Source organism: Rhodnius prolixus, unplaced genomic scaffold (assembly GCF_049639745.1).
Source record: "Rhodnius prolixus isolate KJV_2025 unplaced genomic scaffold, Rpr scaffold_13, whole genome shotgun sequence".
NCBI classification, from domain to species: Eukaryota; Metazoa; Arthropoda; class Insecta; order Hemiptera; family Reduviidae; genus Rhodnius; species Rhodnius prolixus.
Window position 1 is genome coordinate 5,291,085 of NW_027411583.1, and position 12,327 is coordinate 5,303,411.

The window sequence follows — 12,327 nt, forward strand, 5'->3', positions numbered from 1 at the left end:
GAATACTTGAATTCTTTTAATTAATTTTTGTGAATGCCATACATTTCTCCATCTTCATTTTTGAAGATTTGACTTAAATACAGACAATAATATTTTCTTTCTTAGGGGACAAATAGAAAGGTAAAAACAAATAAATAACCAATATTTTGGTTAAAAGTAAAATACTTTAATATATGTTGATAAGTACAATAATCTCTTAGACATCTAAATATTTATTACATTTTTCAAACCAATTACTCAATAACGGAAAACAGAAATTAAGTTTTTTCATTTGCTTAAATACTGACCAAGCCGCCAAATCAACGACTGTCACTTTCTCCCCGCAAAGCCATTGAGTGTTTTGTTCTAAACCATTCGATAAAATTTGTAAATACGTTTTCACATCGTCATTAGTGTTATTACAGCGAGATAAACAATAACAAGCGTCCAATTTTTCATCGATTAACGTTTGTGTTACAACGTCATTATTGTTACTGAGAGAAGCGCCTAAGAACCTCAAGAAATTGACTTCACCAATTAGAGGTACACTTTTGATGGGTGAAATGATAAATTCACAATCAGTATCAGCTGAAACATATAGCAGTAATTGAAATTAAAACGGTATACAAGAAAGGACAACAAGTAAACAACGCAAGTACTTAAAATAAAAGCAATTTTTAGATGTGCAAAAAATACTAATATTAATCTATTTTGCTGAATTGTGACACTTCATTACTAGCACTACTGATACAGCAATTAATGACGTAAATACTAAAAATTCTAGTTCAGTTATGATTATATTATCCTTACCTACTTTCCATACTACTCTAATGTTCAGATCTGGTTCACGATCGAGTACTTTATTATCTAAATGTTCCTGGAATTGTTTGAAAGCTAGCGGGAGATCTGGCGCAGAAGAATGAAGATGCCATGAGAACTTCATTACAATTTCCGGCCAGATCTTATCTATAGCTAATAGAGAGTACGGAGGATACTGTCTGGCCACACTTATATTTAGTACTACGTCGTGAGTGATTCCAAACTGAAAATAAGAAAACACTTCTATTGGATTTGATTAAGTAAAATAATAAAATAGGAATTAGTAAAAAGAAAGAAACATTCCTTTAGATTAGCATAGAGTAGGGACTCAAAATTCAAATAGAGGGTTTTAGAAGAAACCTGCCTTTTTCATTAGGACCAAATTTTTCTCAAAAGTTTGTTTAGTCTCTGAATAATGTTTCATAACGCTAACTAATAACTGCAATGTAATCAAACAAGTAAGAGACGTAATTTTACTTATTACACATTACCAGTTTGTTGACATGAATCGGGAGGATTTTTTAAAGATATTTTTGGCAAGCAGCTATTCTTTTTAAATCTTTTCCACAATATGGAGATGTGTGGGCACTGCCAGTTCTGAAGATACTGCTAGATTACTTGCGTTTTGCTTTACTCGACAGCTTCCTCTAGACACTCTTAAACATCTCAGGTGCCAATCTGCATTTGTTGATAGCTTTTAAGGCACATGGTACATTTTTGGTAGTAAAAATACCGTCTGTTTTATACACTTAATTATAATCTTCTGCATGAATTATCTTTTTCGTCTAAGAAAAAGTATTTTATTCATCATTACCAAAAGCATTAGCTTCACTGGTTCCACTAATAAAGCATTGTAATCTATTTTTGTGCTTATATGAAATAGCAAAACTTCAGATAATGTTGACAATAGGGTCATAAAATTATATAGAAATAAAAACCGAACCATATCTAAAGAATTACTCACTTCTGTAAAATTAGGTTTGTTGCACATATTTAGGGTCCCACTTCCGACTGTGGCTATTTTTGGCGCATGCAATTCATCTTTTAAGGTGGACAGTATCTTTTTTATCTCTGCTAACTTAAGCAGTAAAATTTCTTGCCTTTTCCTAATTTTCTCCAAACCAGTGTCATCTTCCAAACCAGTACCATTTGTTGCTGTATCTGAGCAATTAATAATTCCCGTAGATTGCAAATTTCTCATTTTATACATATTGGTAGGTACAGAAATTTCCTTTAGCTCGAAAACTGGTTTCAAGCGGTACATCGCTATACCGTCACTTTGCATTTCATTAATGAAATCGATTCGAGAAACGTTTAAGCATAAAATAAACACAATGTGTTCATAACCTGATATACAGCAACCTATTAGCCAAGTACTAAAGCATGTTGGTTTTCGTTAAAACAAAATGTAATTTTTTATGAATAGTCAATCAAGAAATTGGGTTCTTTTGTAATTTAAAAAAAAAATCAAATCAATATTATGCGTTTCTTCAATTAGTTTTAGAGTTTTTTAGGATTTTTAGTATTTAAAGGTAATTTTAGTGAGATTTGTAATGTTTAGAAAACTTACAGGTTTTGAAATGTTGTAGAGAAAAGTGAAGTTTGCATAAATTGATTAAGTAATAAGTTATAGGCTAAGGGAATTTTAAAGGACATTCTTACACTAGTTAAGAAAAAACCAATTGGCAACATTGATTATTACTATATTATTAAAAAATGTGTATCTTTGACAGTTTTACTTATATGAGAAACTAAAAAATTATTCAGTAAAATGTAGAACCGCCATATTATTTTCTGCCTGAATCTGGATTTTAATGTTGATCACTTGTAAAAATAAAATTCTCTTCCAAAACACAGTTCAGTGTTAGTGATGTTTAGGTTCTGTTATTGGCAGACGCCATGTTTTGTTAACTATGTAACGTATTTATGGTGACTTTGGTAACTGGTTAACTACTTTTTAGAAGCTTCCCAAAACACCGAAAGGTGATTTTTTTTAAAAAATCATTCGTATAAGATTATTTTGCCTTCATAATGTGTGGTCATTTATTCATTTTGACCTATTGATGAGGGGTGGAAATTGTGGCCAATCAGGGACTTCGTTACATAAAAGTTTAATCTTCACTGCACTGTACATACTCAACTCCCTGTATGGTACTTTGTGTTGTAATATTGCAAAAGAAACTCGCGTTTTTTGTTTTAACTGTGCTTAAGTGATGAGTTAGTGATTAAATAGGTTTTATTTTTGGGTATTTAAAAATATTGTGTGCAGTCTGAAAGCGTCTGCTAGGTCACGTGACCTGAGTGAAAAATGGCGCAAAGATGGACTGCAAACATGGACCCGTCTTGATAAAGTTATGTCATTTGGATTTGTTTACCAGTGCAAGTTAACGTAAACACGTGAATTATAACCTGATATAGTGTAAATAATACATCAAAAATGTCCGCCAGAGGTGGAAAACGAAGGGGAAGGCCTCCGAAATCTGTTGTTATGGAGAGGCCTAGAAAATTTCAGTATCACTTAATGAAAAAGCCAAAATACCTCCTTGGACTAAATAATGATGGGAAAGGTTCGGAAACACCAAATTCTCAAACAAGTACACCGACACCATCTAGAGCTTCTTCGCCTTTTGGAAGTGAAAGCAGTAGAAGAAGTTTTAGGCCTAGAGGAAGACCAAAATCTATTAGAGGTACAACAAGAGGTAGGCCTCCATATAGAAGGGGTTATAATCCTGACATAGTAGATTACAAAGACTCTGAGTACCATTATGGTTCTGATTTTGGTGAAGATTCAAGTGGTAAAAGTGATCACGACGACGATATTTTGTCAAAAAGTAATAGTGAATCAGAATCAAATCCTAAAGATGATTTGAGTGATAGTGATTTTTCTTTGTCTAGTTACAGTACGGCGAGTGGTGCAACTCGTAAATCTTACAGTTATATACGAAATCCAAGTCCTATTCCTTTATGGCTTCAAGATATAGAACTACCTTCTTTAGTATTACCAAAATCTTCAGATGATCTGCTTATTCCTAGGGATTTAATAATGCAGGCCTTATCTGTTTATGAGGTGATAAGACATTTTAGAAATCTTGTACGGTTATCTCCATTTCGTTTTGAAGATTTTTGTGCTGTAATGATGTGTGAAGAACAAACATATATGATAGCTGAAATGCATATCATGTTATTGAAAGCTATTTTGAGAGAAGAAGATGCCCAACAAACCCATTTTGGTCCTTTAGACCAGAAGGATAGTATAAATATTTCACTCTATTTTGTGGATGCAGTAACTTGGCCTGAAGTATTACGGTCTTATGTAGAAAGTGATAAAAGTTTTGATCAAAACGTTTTAGAAATATTAACTAACTGCGATTATCCTTTTACCGATGTAGATAATAGGTTGAAAGTTTTACAGTTTCTCACTGATCAGTTTCTAATAACGAATCCTGTTAGGGAGGATCTAATTCATGAAGGTAAATAAACATAATTAAGTACAATGAGTTTTTATTAGATAGAGCATATCAAATAACTTACTTGGGTTTAGGAAATTTTACCTATGATGACCACTGCCGTATTTGTCATCGTGTCGGGGATCTTCTTTGCTGTGAAACTTGTCCAGCAGTTTTTCACTTGGAATGTGTGGACCCTCCACTCCAGGACATCCCGCAAGAGGATTGGCAGTGTAATATTTGTCGAGCCCATAAAGTAATTAATTTTTATTAATATACTGTTATTACACGCACTTATTATTTTCTGAGCTTCATATTTTAAAAATGTATTTAATAAATGTAGAGTACTAGTACTAGTAACAGTTGGTTTTTTCATGTCATTCACTCAGGCGATCCCAGATATTTCTCCATGTGATTTAAATTAAAAATTAAATTCATTTTTATGAAATATTAACTTTCATTCGCTAATGAGGTAACATTTTATCTTTGAATTATCCGTTGTAGCATGCATGTTCATTGTATCCCTGATAAAATAAAGATATCCACCTCTACGGCCCTTAACACATTTTCAATAATATTTTGCATTAATTGAGCCTTTTTAAAATTTGTGATTTTACTAGGGACGATCATTTCGCCCACCCGTTTAGTAATTTAAAAGATTTTCATGTTTTATATAACTTCATTAAATTTTAGACCCATAAAATTCATCTTTAGAGTGTTATTTTTTTTAAATTCAAAAATAGTACAATTTGTAATTTCAGTGAATTTTTATATTACTATATGAAATTACTTATTACTTACTTAAATCAATTATTTTCGAATTTCTGGGAAGCTTAAATTTCGCAGTTCTTGTCCATTTTATTCTCAATATAACTAATTATGAGAAATTCGAATTATTCACAATGTATGCATCTGTATCATATTTTTTACATTTCTGCCACATTAACTATGAAACATGATTTATTTATTTTATTTTATTCTTTTGTTTTTGTTGAAGAAAGACAGAGTGAGTGAGGGGGCTAGAAATTCATAAAATAACGCCAATAATGTTTTTATAAATAAAATACTTAATTTAAGTAATGCAATATTATCTTTTATGGTAACGGCGACATACTTCAATAAATTAGTGTTCATTTTATTTTGTTTATTTAAATTATCTAACTTGTCATTAAAAAAGGTCATTTTCAAATATTCCAGTGTTCAAAAACAAAGAATTCTAATATTGGGATAGGATTTTTTTTCAAATTTTTAATACAATTTTTAAAATAACTTTTCTTACATAAACGTTTTAAAATGCATTCAAGCTACATTATCTTCAGGGTAAATTATCGATTTAAAATTAAATGAATGTAATTCTTTTAATACAATAATCAGACTAGCTTTGCCTTTAATTTAAGTCATCAATATTCCCGGGACAATGACAGCTATTCACCTAATCGATGTGGACTAACTGCATGCTAGAAGTAGGTTGGACTCGTTTTGATCTTCATTTTTGTCGCTACCTTTGTTTGAATTTATTATTTAATAGTCAGTTCTAAATCGAGTTTCCTCAAGTTTATTATCTAAATAATCAGTTAATTCTAAATCCGTTGCAACATTGAGATCGCGCTCATTATTATTGAACTATTCACTACAGCTGTCGTTAAACTCACTAATATCTGCTGTATTAAAAGGTAGCCGAGAAGAACATTTGTTTTCAAATGAATAATTGTTGAAAAATTCAATTATAATATTCATTGTTTTGGGTAATTTTTTTTTATATTTGCACTAAATATGAACCAAATTTACTTAGAATTGTCACAAAAATGTAGTATTTATCAGAATAAATAATCTTCTTATTTGATATTTACAGTTTACTTAAAATAAATACTATAAGTAAATATATTTTATGTGTTGATGATGCGAGTTCTTGAGGTGAGAAGTTACTTATTGGTAACATTTCTGCTAGATATTAGACTATAATGGCACAATAGTGATTAGGATTCTGGAATGTATAGTGGAATACATAGTAGAGGCGAGATTTTAGAAGGAGAGTTGAAGATGAGATTTATGGAATATTTGATATTTGGATATTTTTTTTCTTTATATATGGAATATTTAGATCTTTATGTAAAATATAATTAGATTTGTAATTTGACAGAGAATTTCGAATGGGAAGGATAGAGTTTTTTGTGCGTTCGAGCGTTTGGTTGAAACCCACAAATCTTTTCCGCACAATTCTCATTGGTTTTGAGTGTGTCATAAAAGTGATATTTCTATCTTCTTCGTAGTGGTGAAAAGTAGTAAGGTTCTTTAAATGCTAGGTTTCCAAAACAGTAGTTTTTTCAATGCGTTTGCTTAGATAGTAAATCATGTTTCCTGGAATGTGTTGAGTCAAGCTTGACGAAAGGCCAAAAGTGGTATACGTCGCGGTATACGATGTGTACTGCGTTTGTGATGATTGAATATGATTCGCCACTTTTTGGATTAGAATTGAAGAAAAATGTATCATTCTTCAGTTAAGGCTGAGTCTCCTTATCGCTTGTTTTCTCTCTCTCTCTGTCTATCTCTCTCTCTCTCTCTCAACATTGAGACAAGTGTTAATTTTGTTTTGAGCATTAAGCAAAATAACAAGTTTTAAAATTATTTTAATTATATTTTTAAATTGTCGATGGACCGTCTAAATAATCTAATTTTTCATTTTACCTCTTTTCAAGTTAATTAATGAACAAATTTTTTGATAAGTCATTCTAATTTATTATTAATGCACTGAATTCAGCTTCCTAAATTTTCTTGTTCGCGTTTTGTTTTCATTTATTGTTAGTCCAATAGATAACACAGGAAATCGATTCATTTTAGTACCTCAATGAGGTAATAAGAGTACCGATTTTTTATTCATATTTAATGAACTGGCTTTTTTATAATTTTTATTTTGAAATTATAATTTTAATAAGTTTATGTTTCACTATTTATTTTTGAAACAATAATATTAAAAATTTATAATTTTTTTATTTTAGGTTAGTGGAGTCAATGATTGTATACCCGATGTAGAAAAATCGGGACAATTATGTCGACAAGAACACTTGGGTTTTGATCGACATGGAAGAAAGTATTGGTTTTTGACAAGACGAATTTTCGTGTAAGTAAAAGAACATTAATTCTTAAATATTGTGAATAGTTCTTAAATCTGTGAAAGATAGTAAACTTAAACAATTTAATATTTTTATAAAAGAATATTTTGAAGAAATAACTTTTAAAAATTGGGAAGTTTAATTTCATGCACAGACATTATTTATTGATATCATTATTTCAAGTTCTAGCTAAGAATCTAAACATGAAAAAAATAAATAAAACAATCAATTCTATATTCATAAGCGAATAACTTGGGCTAATAGTTGTATAGTAAGATAACATTACCTTTATATTTACTTATGTTCCTCCTATAGAAGCGGAAATTAATGCTGTGGACGTAAATTAACATTCATGCAGTGAATAATCCTTGTCTATCAACCCTTCCCCCAAAGTGACCTCGTTTTCTAGGGATGTCCTGATTGACTATGTATGACTTAACCACTGATATTGCAGTGATACAATATACGTCGATAAATCTATATTTCTTCAAACCTAAATTCAATTGATGATAAATCACATGATAAATTTGTCAAAGTAGACTTGTTATTAAATTTTACTTGAGATAAAATGTTAATAAAGGTTGATCTTCCGCCCTGACCGCAACACCTAATTTGTAGACGACGGTAAACAGCTTAAAAAATGTGGTCATTATTTTAGTTATTTTAGATTTAAAATATCCAGTGCAGATGATAGACAGGGGTACATTTGCGTGGACTTCACAACTTGGTGAGAATATCCTTCACACCTACCACTGAAGGCCTAACTGTACTAGTTTCTTCTGTTTTGCGTTTTTGGAACTAACATTGAGCACAGTTCATTTCATCACCTATTCCACCTTCAACTTCATAAATGTTTCTGATTGTTTCAGTTGTAGAATTTTTCAATAATCTCTTCCAACAATATTGAATGATCAGAATTTGAATAAACTTTTTGTCATCAAAGGTAGAGAATTAAGATATCATGTGCAACTAATTAAAAAGCGACCAGAGATTGACAGTATTGCCAGGCATACACAGTAATTAACAGGACTGAATTAAAAATTACAATTATGAATAACATTTAAATAGAAACCTACCAAATTTGGTTTGATAGTTCAAACTAGTAAAATAATTTGGTTAATTCCATAGCATCTACTTATTTTAACTTTGTATTTAAAGAAGGTAAAGTCTTCCGCCAGGTATACACAGATGATTAAATTCATCTATTTTCTTTATTATTATTATTTATTTTTTATTATTATAGAACTTTGTTTGAAATTGTAAACTTCCCTTCTATGTTCTTCTGTTAGTTAATCTTATCAAGGAATTTCATGATGCCTACTTTCATGTATAGGGCGATATAAAACCTAAATTCTAAAGTACTAAGTATCTTCGTGAACTCTGATTGAACGCGTTTCTATTTTATTTAAATTTACTAGCAGCATACTTATAGATAGCTCCTATGTGTGAAATTCGGATGCTATTTACCTAGTTTTCCCTTTTTGGTATGTTTATTTTTTAATTACCTTTTCAATTGCTTCAGGTTGTTTCGCAATTGCTCCTTGACGTGGTGTTGCATTGCGTTATTTTATTATTATGTACGATCCTGCACTCTACGTTTGTCTTTTCGTATGAAACACTTTTACAGGCTCACAGTCAAACAGTAACTTTTTAAACATTCTCTGACAGTTAACACAGTTGAGCAATCGACTTGATAGAACTATACTTAACATATGTGATTCTTTTATAATTAAATTTCACCCCTTGAAAACAGTTGTGTTCTCGCTAAGAGTAATTTTTCTAGAGAATTGGTCTATCACTTTGTGAACAAGATTTTTTGTATTAAATCATAGGTCATACAAGTTTTATTAGATTATGGAGGGCAAGTGCTGCTAGTTTTTATAGTGTTGGATTTTCAATCTAATCCATAAACCATTAACTTTTTCATTTCCTTCAATTTTCGTAGTTATTACTGTTTAATTCGTGTTAAACACGATGCCAGTGTTTCTAGTAAATTTTCGCTTTGACAGGATATTATACAAAATTTCAATCTCTCTCTTTTTTTCTTTTCCCGGAAATGGAACGAAAGCATACACATAAGTTAAAAATGCTTTGTGACTGTCTTATATGTAGTTTGAAGCGAGAAATTGAATTATTTCCAACAAGCTAATTAAAAAATATTTCGCCGCACTAAGATGTGTCAAATTTTATAGTTATCCTTTACAATCAAACAATACTGAAAGATATATCTAACGGCTTTCATTATATTATCAACTATGTACAAATCATATTAGGTAATTAACGTTCATCGAGAATTTAGAACAAGAAGCTATTGTAAAAAACTGGACATGTGCAAACTATGTTCATTTACTTTGTCATAATGGCCTGTGTATACTTGTACCATGGAACTACATACAATATTGTTATCTAAATTACTACGATAGTTTGTTTCCTCAATAAAATAAAAATAATAAAATAAAATAAGTCATTTAATGTGAATTTTAACCAATGCTATTTTTATTTACCAAAAATAACTACAAAGAATATAATATTTAATAGTAATGCATGTTTCGGTAACAGCAAAGTTGTGTGGCTCTTCACAAATGCTGACTGATTTTAAATAATAGCATTCCATCGTTCATTGGCGATAACCTTGTCGAAGGGCCGATATTAACTTTTAGTGGATTAGTTCATACTAGATATTAAAATTTCTTAATATTTTAATAAAAAGAACTAGTTACTAACGTAAACCTCTTCATAATACAATTGATTTAACGTTAGTCTAAATTCAGTCAATTGTTTCCAATTTTAAAAATTAAATAAACCTGCTTTATTATTATTAATAATATTATTAATAGGGACCTATCGATAATATCTAAAGCCATATTATCTGCTTGTTGCCAGTGGTGACATTGTATACACTGATCCAAAACTTATGCTATTATAACTTGATTTCATTTGTCGAATGTAAATTTTATTATTTTGCGCAGCACTACCCAATAAGTGATACAGTTGTAGGTTTTATCCGTCATACGTATGCACACCCAGAAATTAGCAGCAGTTGGTCTACGTTTATTCATATCCCTTGAAAAGTAATGAACACAATACAACCAGTGCAGTGTACAAGCTTATTAGGTTGTAGACTTCTATCAGTTCCGAGAATTTCAGTTTTTACTAGAATGCAACCAAGAAGTGATTTAGAATCTATTGGTTGTTAATTGGGATGTAATTTCTAAATACTACATTTTGGAAAGATACTCGTATTCCAGCCCAGCACTAACATGACGTTTTTTTTGTAACTTTTCCTTCATGTTTCGGGAAAAATCGTCTTATAGCCGTTCGGTCTAATTGTGTTGCTTTGTATTTTATTTGATAAAGAAAAAACTGCGTGCACTTTCTGATAATACATTATTGACTGTTGATAGGTCAATAGGTCAAAACTTTAATGTACATTTTTTTCTTTTTTCCAGTGAAAGTGACGATGGAGAAGCTTGGTATTATTCTTGCCCGGCGCAATTTGAACTTTTACTAGATACATTAGATAGTTCAAATTATGAAGTCGCTCTTTGCCAAGAAATGTTCGAATTTAAGGAAGAAATTATACGCCAAATGAATATAACAGAAAAAATTACCAATCAAGCTAAGGGAAATAGAAAATCCTATCTAGAAGTTGAAACTTGTAAGTAATATTGTTTTTATAGTTGATGTTATTGCTACAATTATTCTGCTCCTACTTTAACAATTTTTGCCTTATATTAATATAATAAGTTTGTTATTTAAATCTAAATTCTAATTAAACTATGTGTCTAGTGGCTATTCAGAAAAGAAGAAGAGAAATGGAAATCAGACAAGAGGAAGGAAACGAAAATGATCATTTCTCATTAATGGTACTTTGCCTTATTCAATTTATAATTAGCATTAGAAATATTGAAGAAATTCTTTTTATTATATGTATCACTCTCCATTAATTTAGCTCTAAATCGGTCCTACTCTAAGTATCCTCTTTTTGAGATGTACTCTTACAGGTACAGTAACCTTTAGCTAGTAATTTCTCGTATACTTTGCTGCCAATTACATATTTCTCCTTCAAGATCTGGAATCGTCCTGCAATTTTGCTATCCATTTTGGTCACAACCCATCTGTACCTGCGTGAACACATGTAACATCCTAAATGGACCTAAGATTCTAATGAAGAACTAGCTTATTGGCACCGAAGGGCTTTGTTTGTGCTATAGTTTTGATACATTTCTAACCCGGAATCCCAGGATAAACGGAGTTTATTCCTAAGTTTTAATTCCTCTTATTATTGACATTAGTTGGCCATATGCGTACGAGAGTTGCTGATAAATTCATTTGCAATCTATAAGATCTGTTATTGCATCCTAGGTGTAAGTCGTTGATAAAAGAATCTTATCTCTCTAAGTAATAGAATGGGTACGTTATTTCGGATAGAATGTGACGAACTACCTAGATCTGTTGAATGCTGAACATAAGATATAAAAATCCTGGTTATTCAATGGTAAAATCTGCTGAGATAAGATGTAGAAGTTTTCCTCACACAAGTTGCTAACGATATCTACTTTATTTCCGTGAGACGTCACTGACAAATACCCGTTGCAATAGACTTTGCGAAAAAAATAATGCCGAAATATACTAAACGTCTTCCGAAAAACAAAATGTAACTGCTAATTCAAAAATGCATTAATGACAACTTTTTTTTTGTTATAGTCATCTATTCTTCTAAAGGCCTTCTTTATTACAACAGTGTTTCGTCACTACTGTTCCCACAGCCATAACTTTTAGAATTTATAAACAACCGACCTAATCATATTCTCCATGATTTTTTAATTCTCTCTCTCTTTCGCTCTTTTTATTTATTTATTTTTATTTTTTAAATTCTTTCTCCTAATAAAAAGATGTTGGGTTGAATTAAAAAAAAAAAAATGTTACTTATACTTTTATAAATATTTATACCAATATTTATTTTTTATTTT

At 30.5% G+C, this 12,327-nt stretch overlaps 2 protein-coding genes across 5 annotated transcripts in view; one reads left to right on the top strand and one right to left on the bottom strand.

Moving 5' to 3' along the window:
- Positions 1 to 144: 144 nt before the first annotated feature.
- AIMP2 (aaRS-interacting multifunctional protein 2) lies at positions 145 to 2,263 on the bottom strand. 2 transcript variants are annotated; one of them, XM_074115993.1, is made up of 4 exons: positions 1,763 to 2,263; positions 1,163 to 1,237; positions 790 to 1,021; positions 145 to 567 (listed from the first exon to the last, which is right to left on the bottom strand). In XM_074115993.1, exons 1-4 carry the CDS (start codon positions 2,081 to 2,083, stop codon positions 197 to 199), a joined length of 999 nt encoding a protein of 332 aa, XP_073972094.1. In that variant the 5' UTR covers positions 2,084 to 2,263; the 3' UTR covers positions 145 to 196. The 2 variants fall into 2 exon arrangements, with proteins under 2 accessions (XP_073972094.1, XP_073972095.1); XM_074115994.1 differs by lacking the exon at positions 1,163 to 1,237 and having other exon boundaries at positions 1,763 to 2,222.
- Positions 2,264 to 2,508: 245 nt separating this feature from the next.
- E(bx) (nucleosome-remodeling factor subunit NURF301 E(bx)) overlaps positions 2,509 to 12,327 on the top strand; it is a 47,582-nt gene continuing 37,763 nt past the window's right edge. For all 3 annotated transcript variants that reach the window (XM_074115978.1, XM_074115979.1, XM_074115980.1), the window contains exons 1-5: positions 2,509 to 4,268; positions 4,340 to 4,500; positions 7,241 to 7,362; positions 10,804 to 11,012; positions 11,144 to 11,220. In XM_074115978.1, coding sequence (XP_073972079.1) covers positions 3,236 to 4,268; positions 4,340 to 4,500; positions 7,241 to 7,362; positions 10,804 to 11,012; positions 11,144 to 11,220 — 1,602 coding nt within the window. In that variant the 5' untranslated portion in view covers positions 2,509 to 3,235. The remainder of the gene's footprint in view (positions 4,269 to 4,339; positions 4,501 to 7,240; positions 7,363 to 10,803; positions 11,013 to 11,143; positions 11,221 to 12,327) is intronic.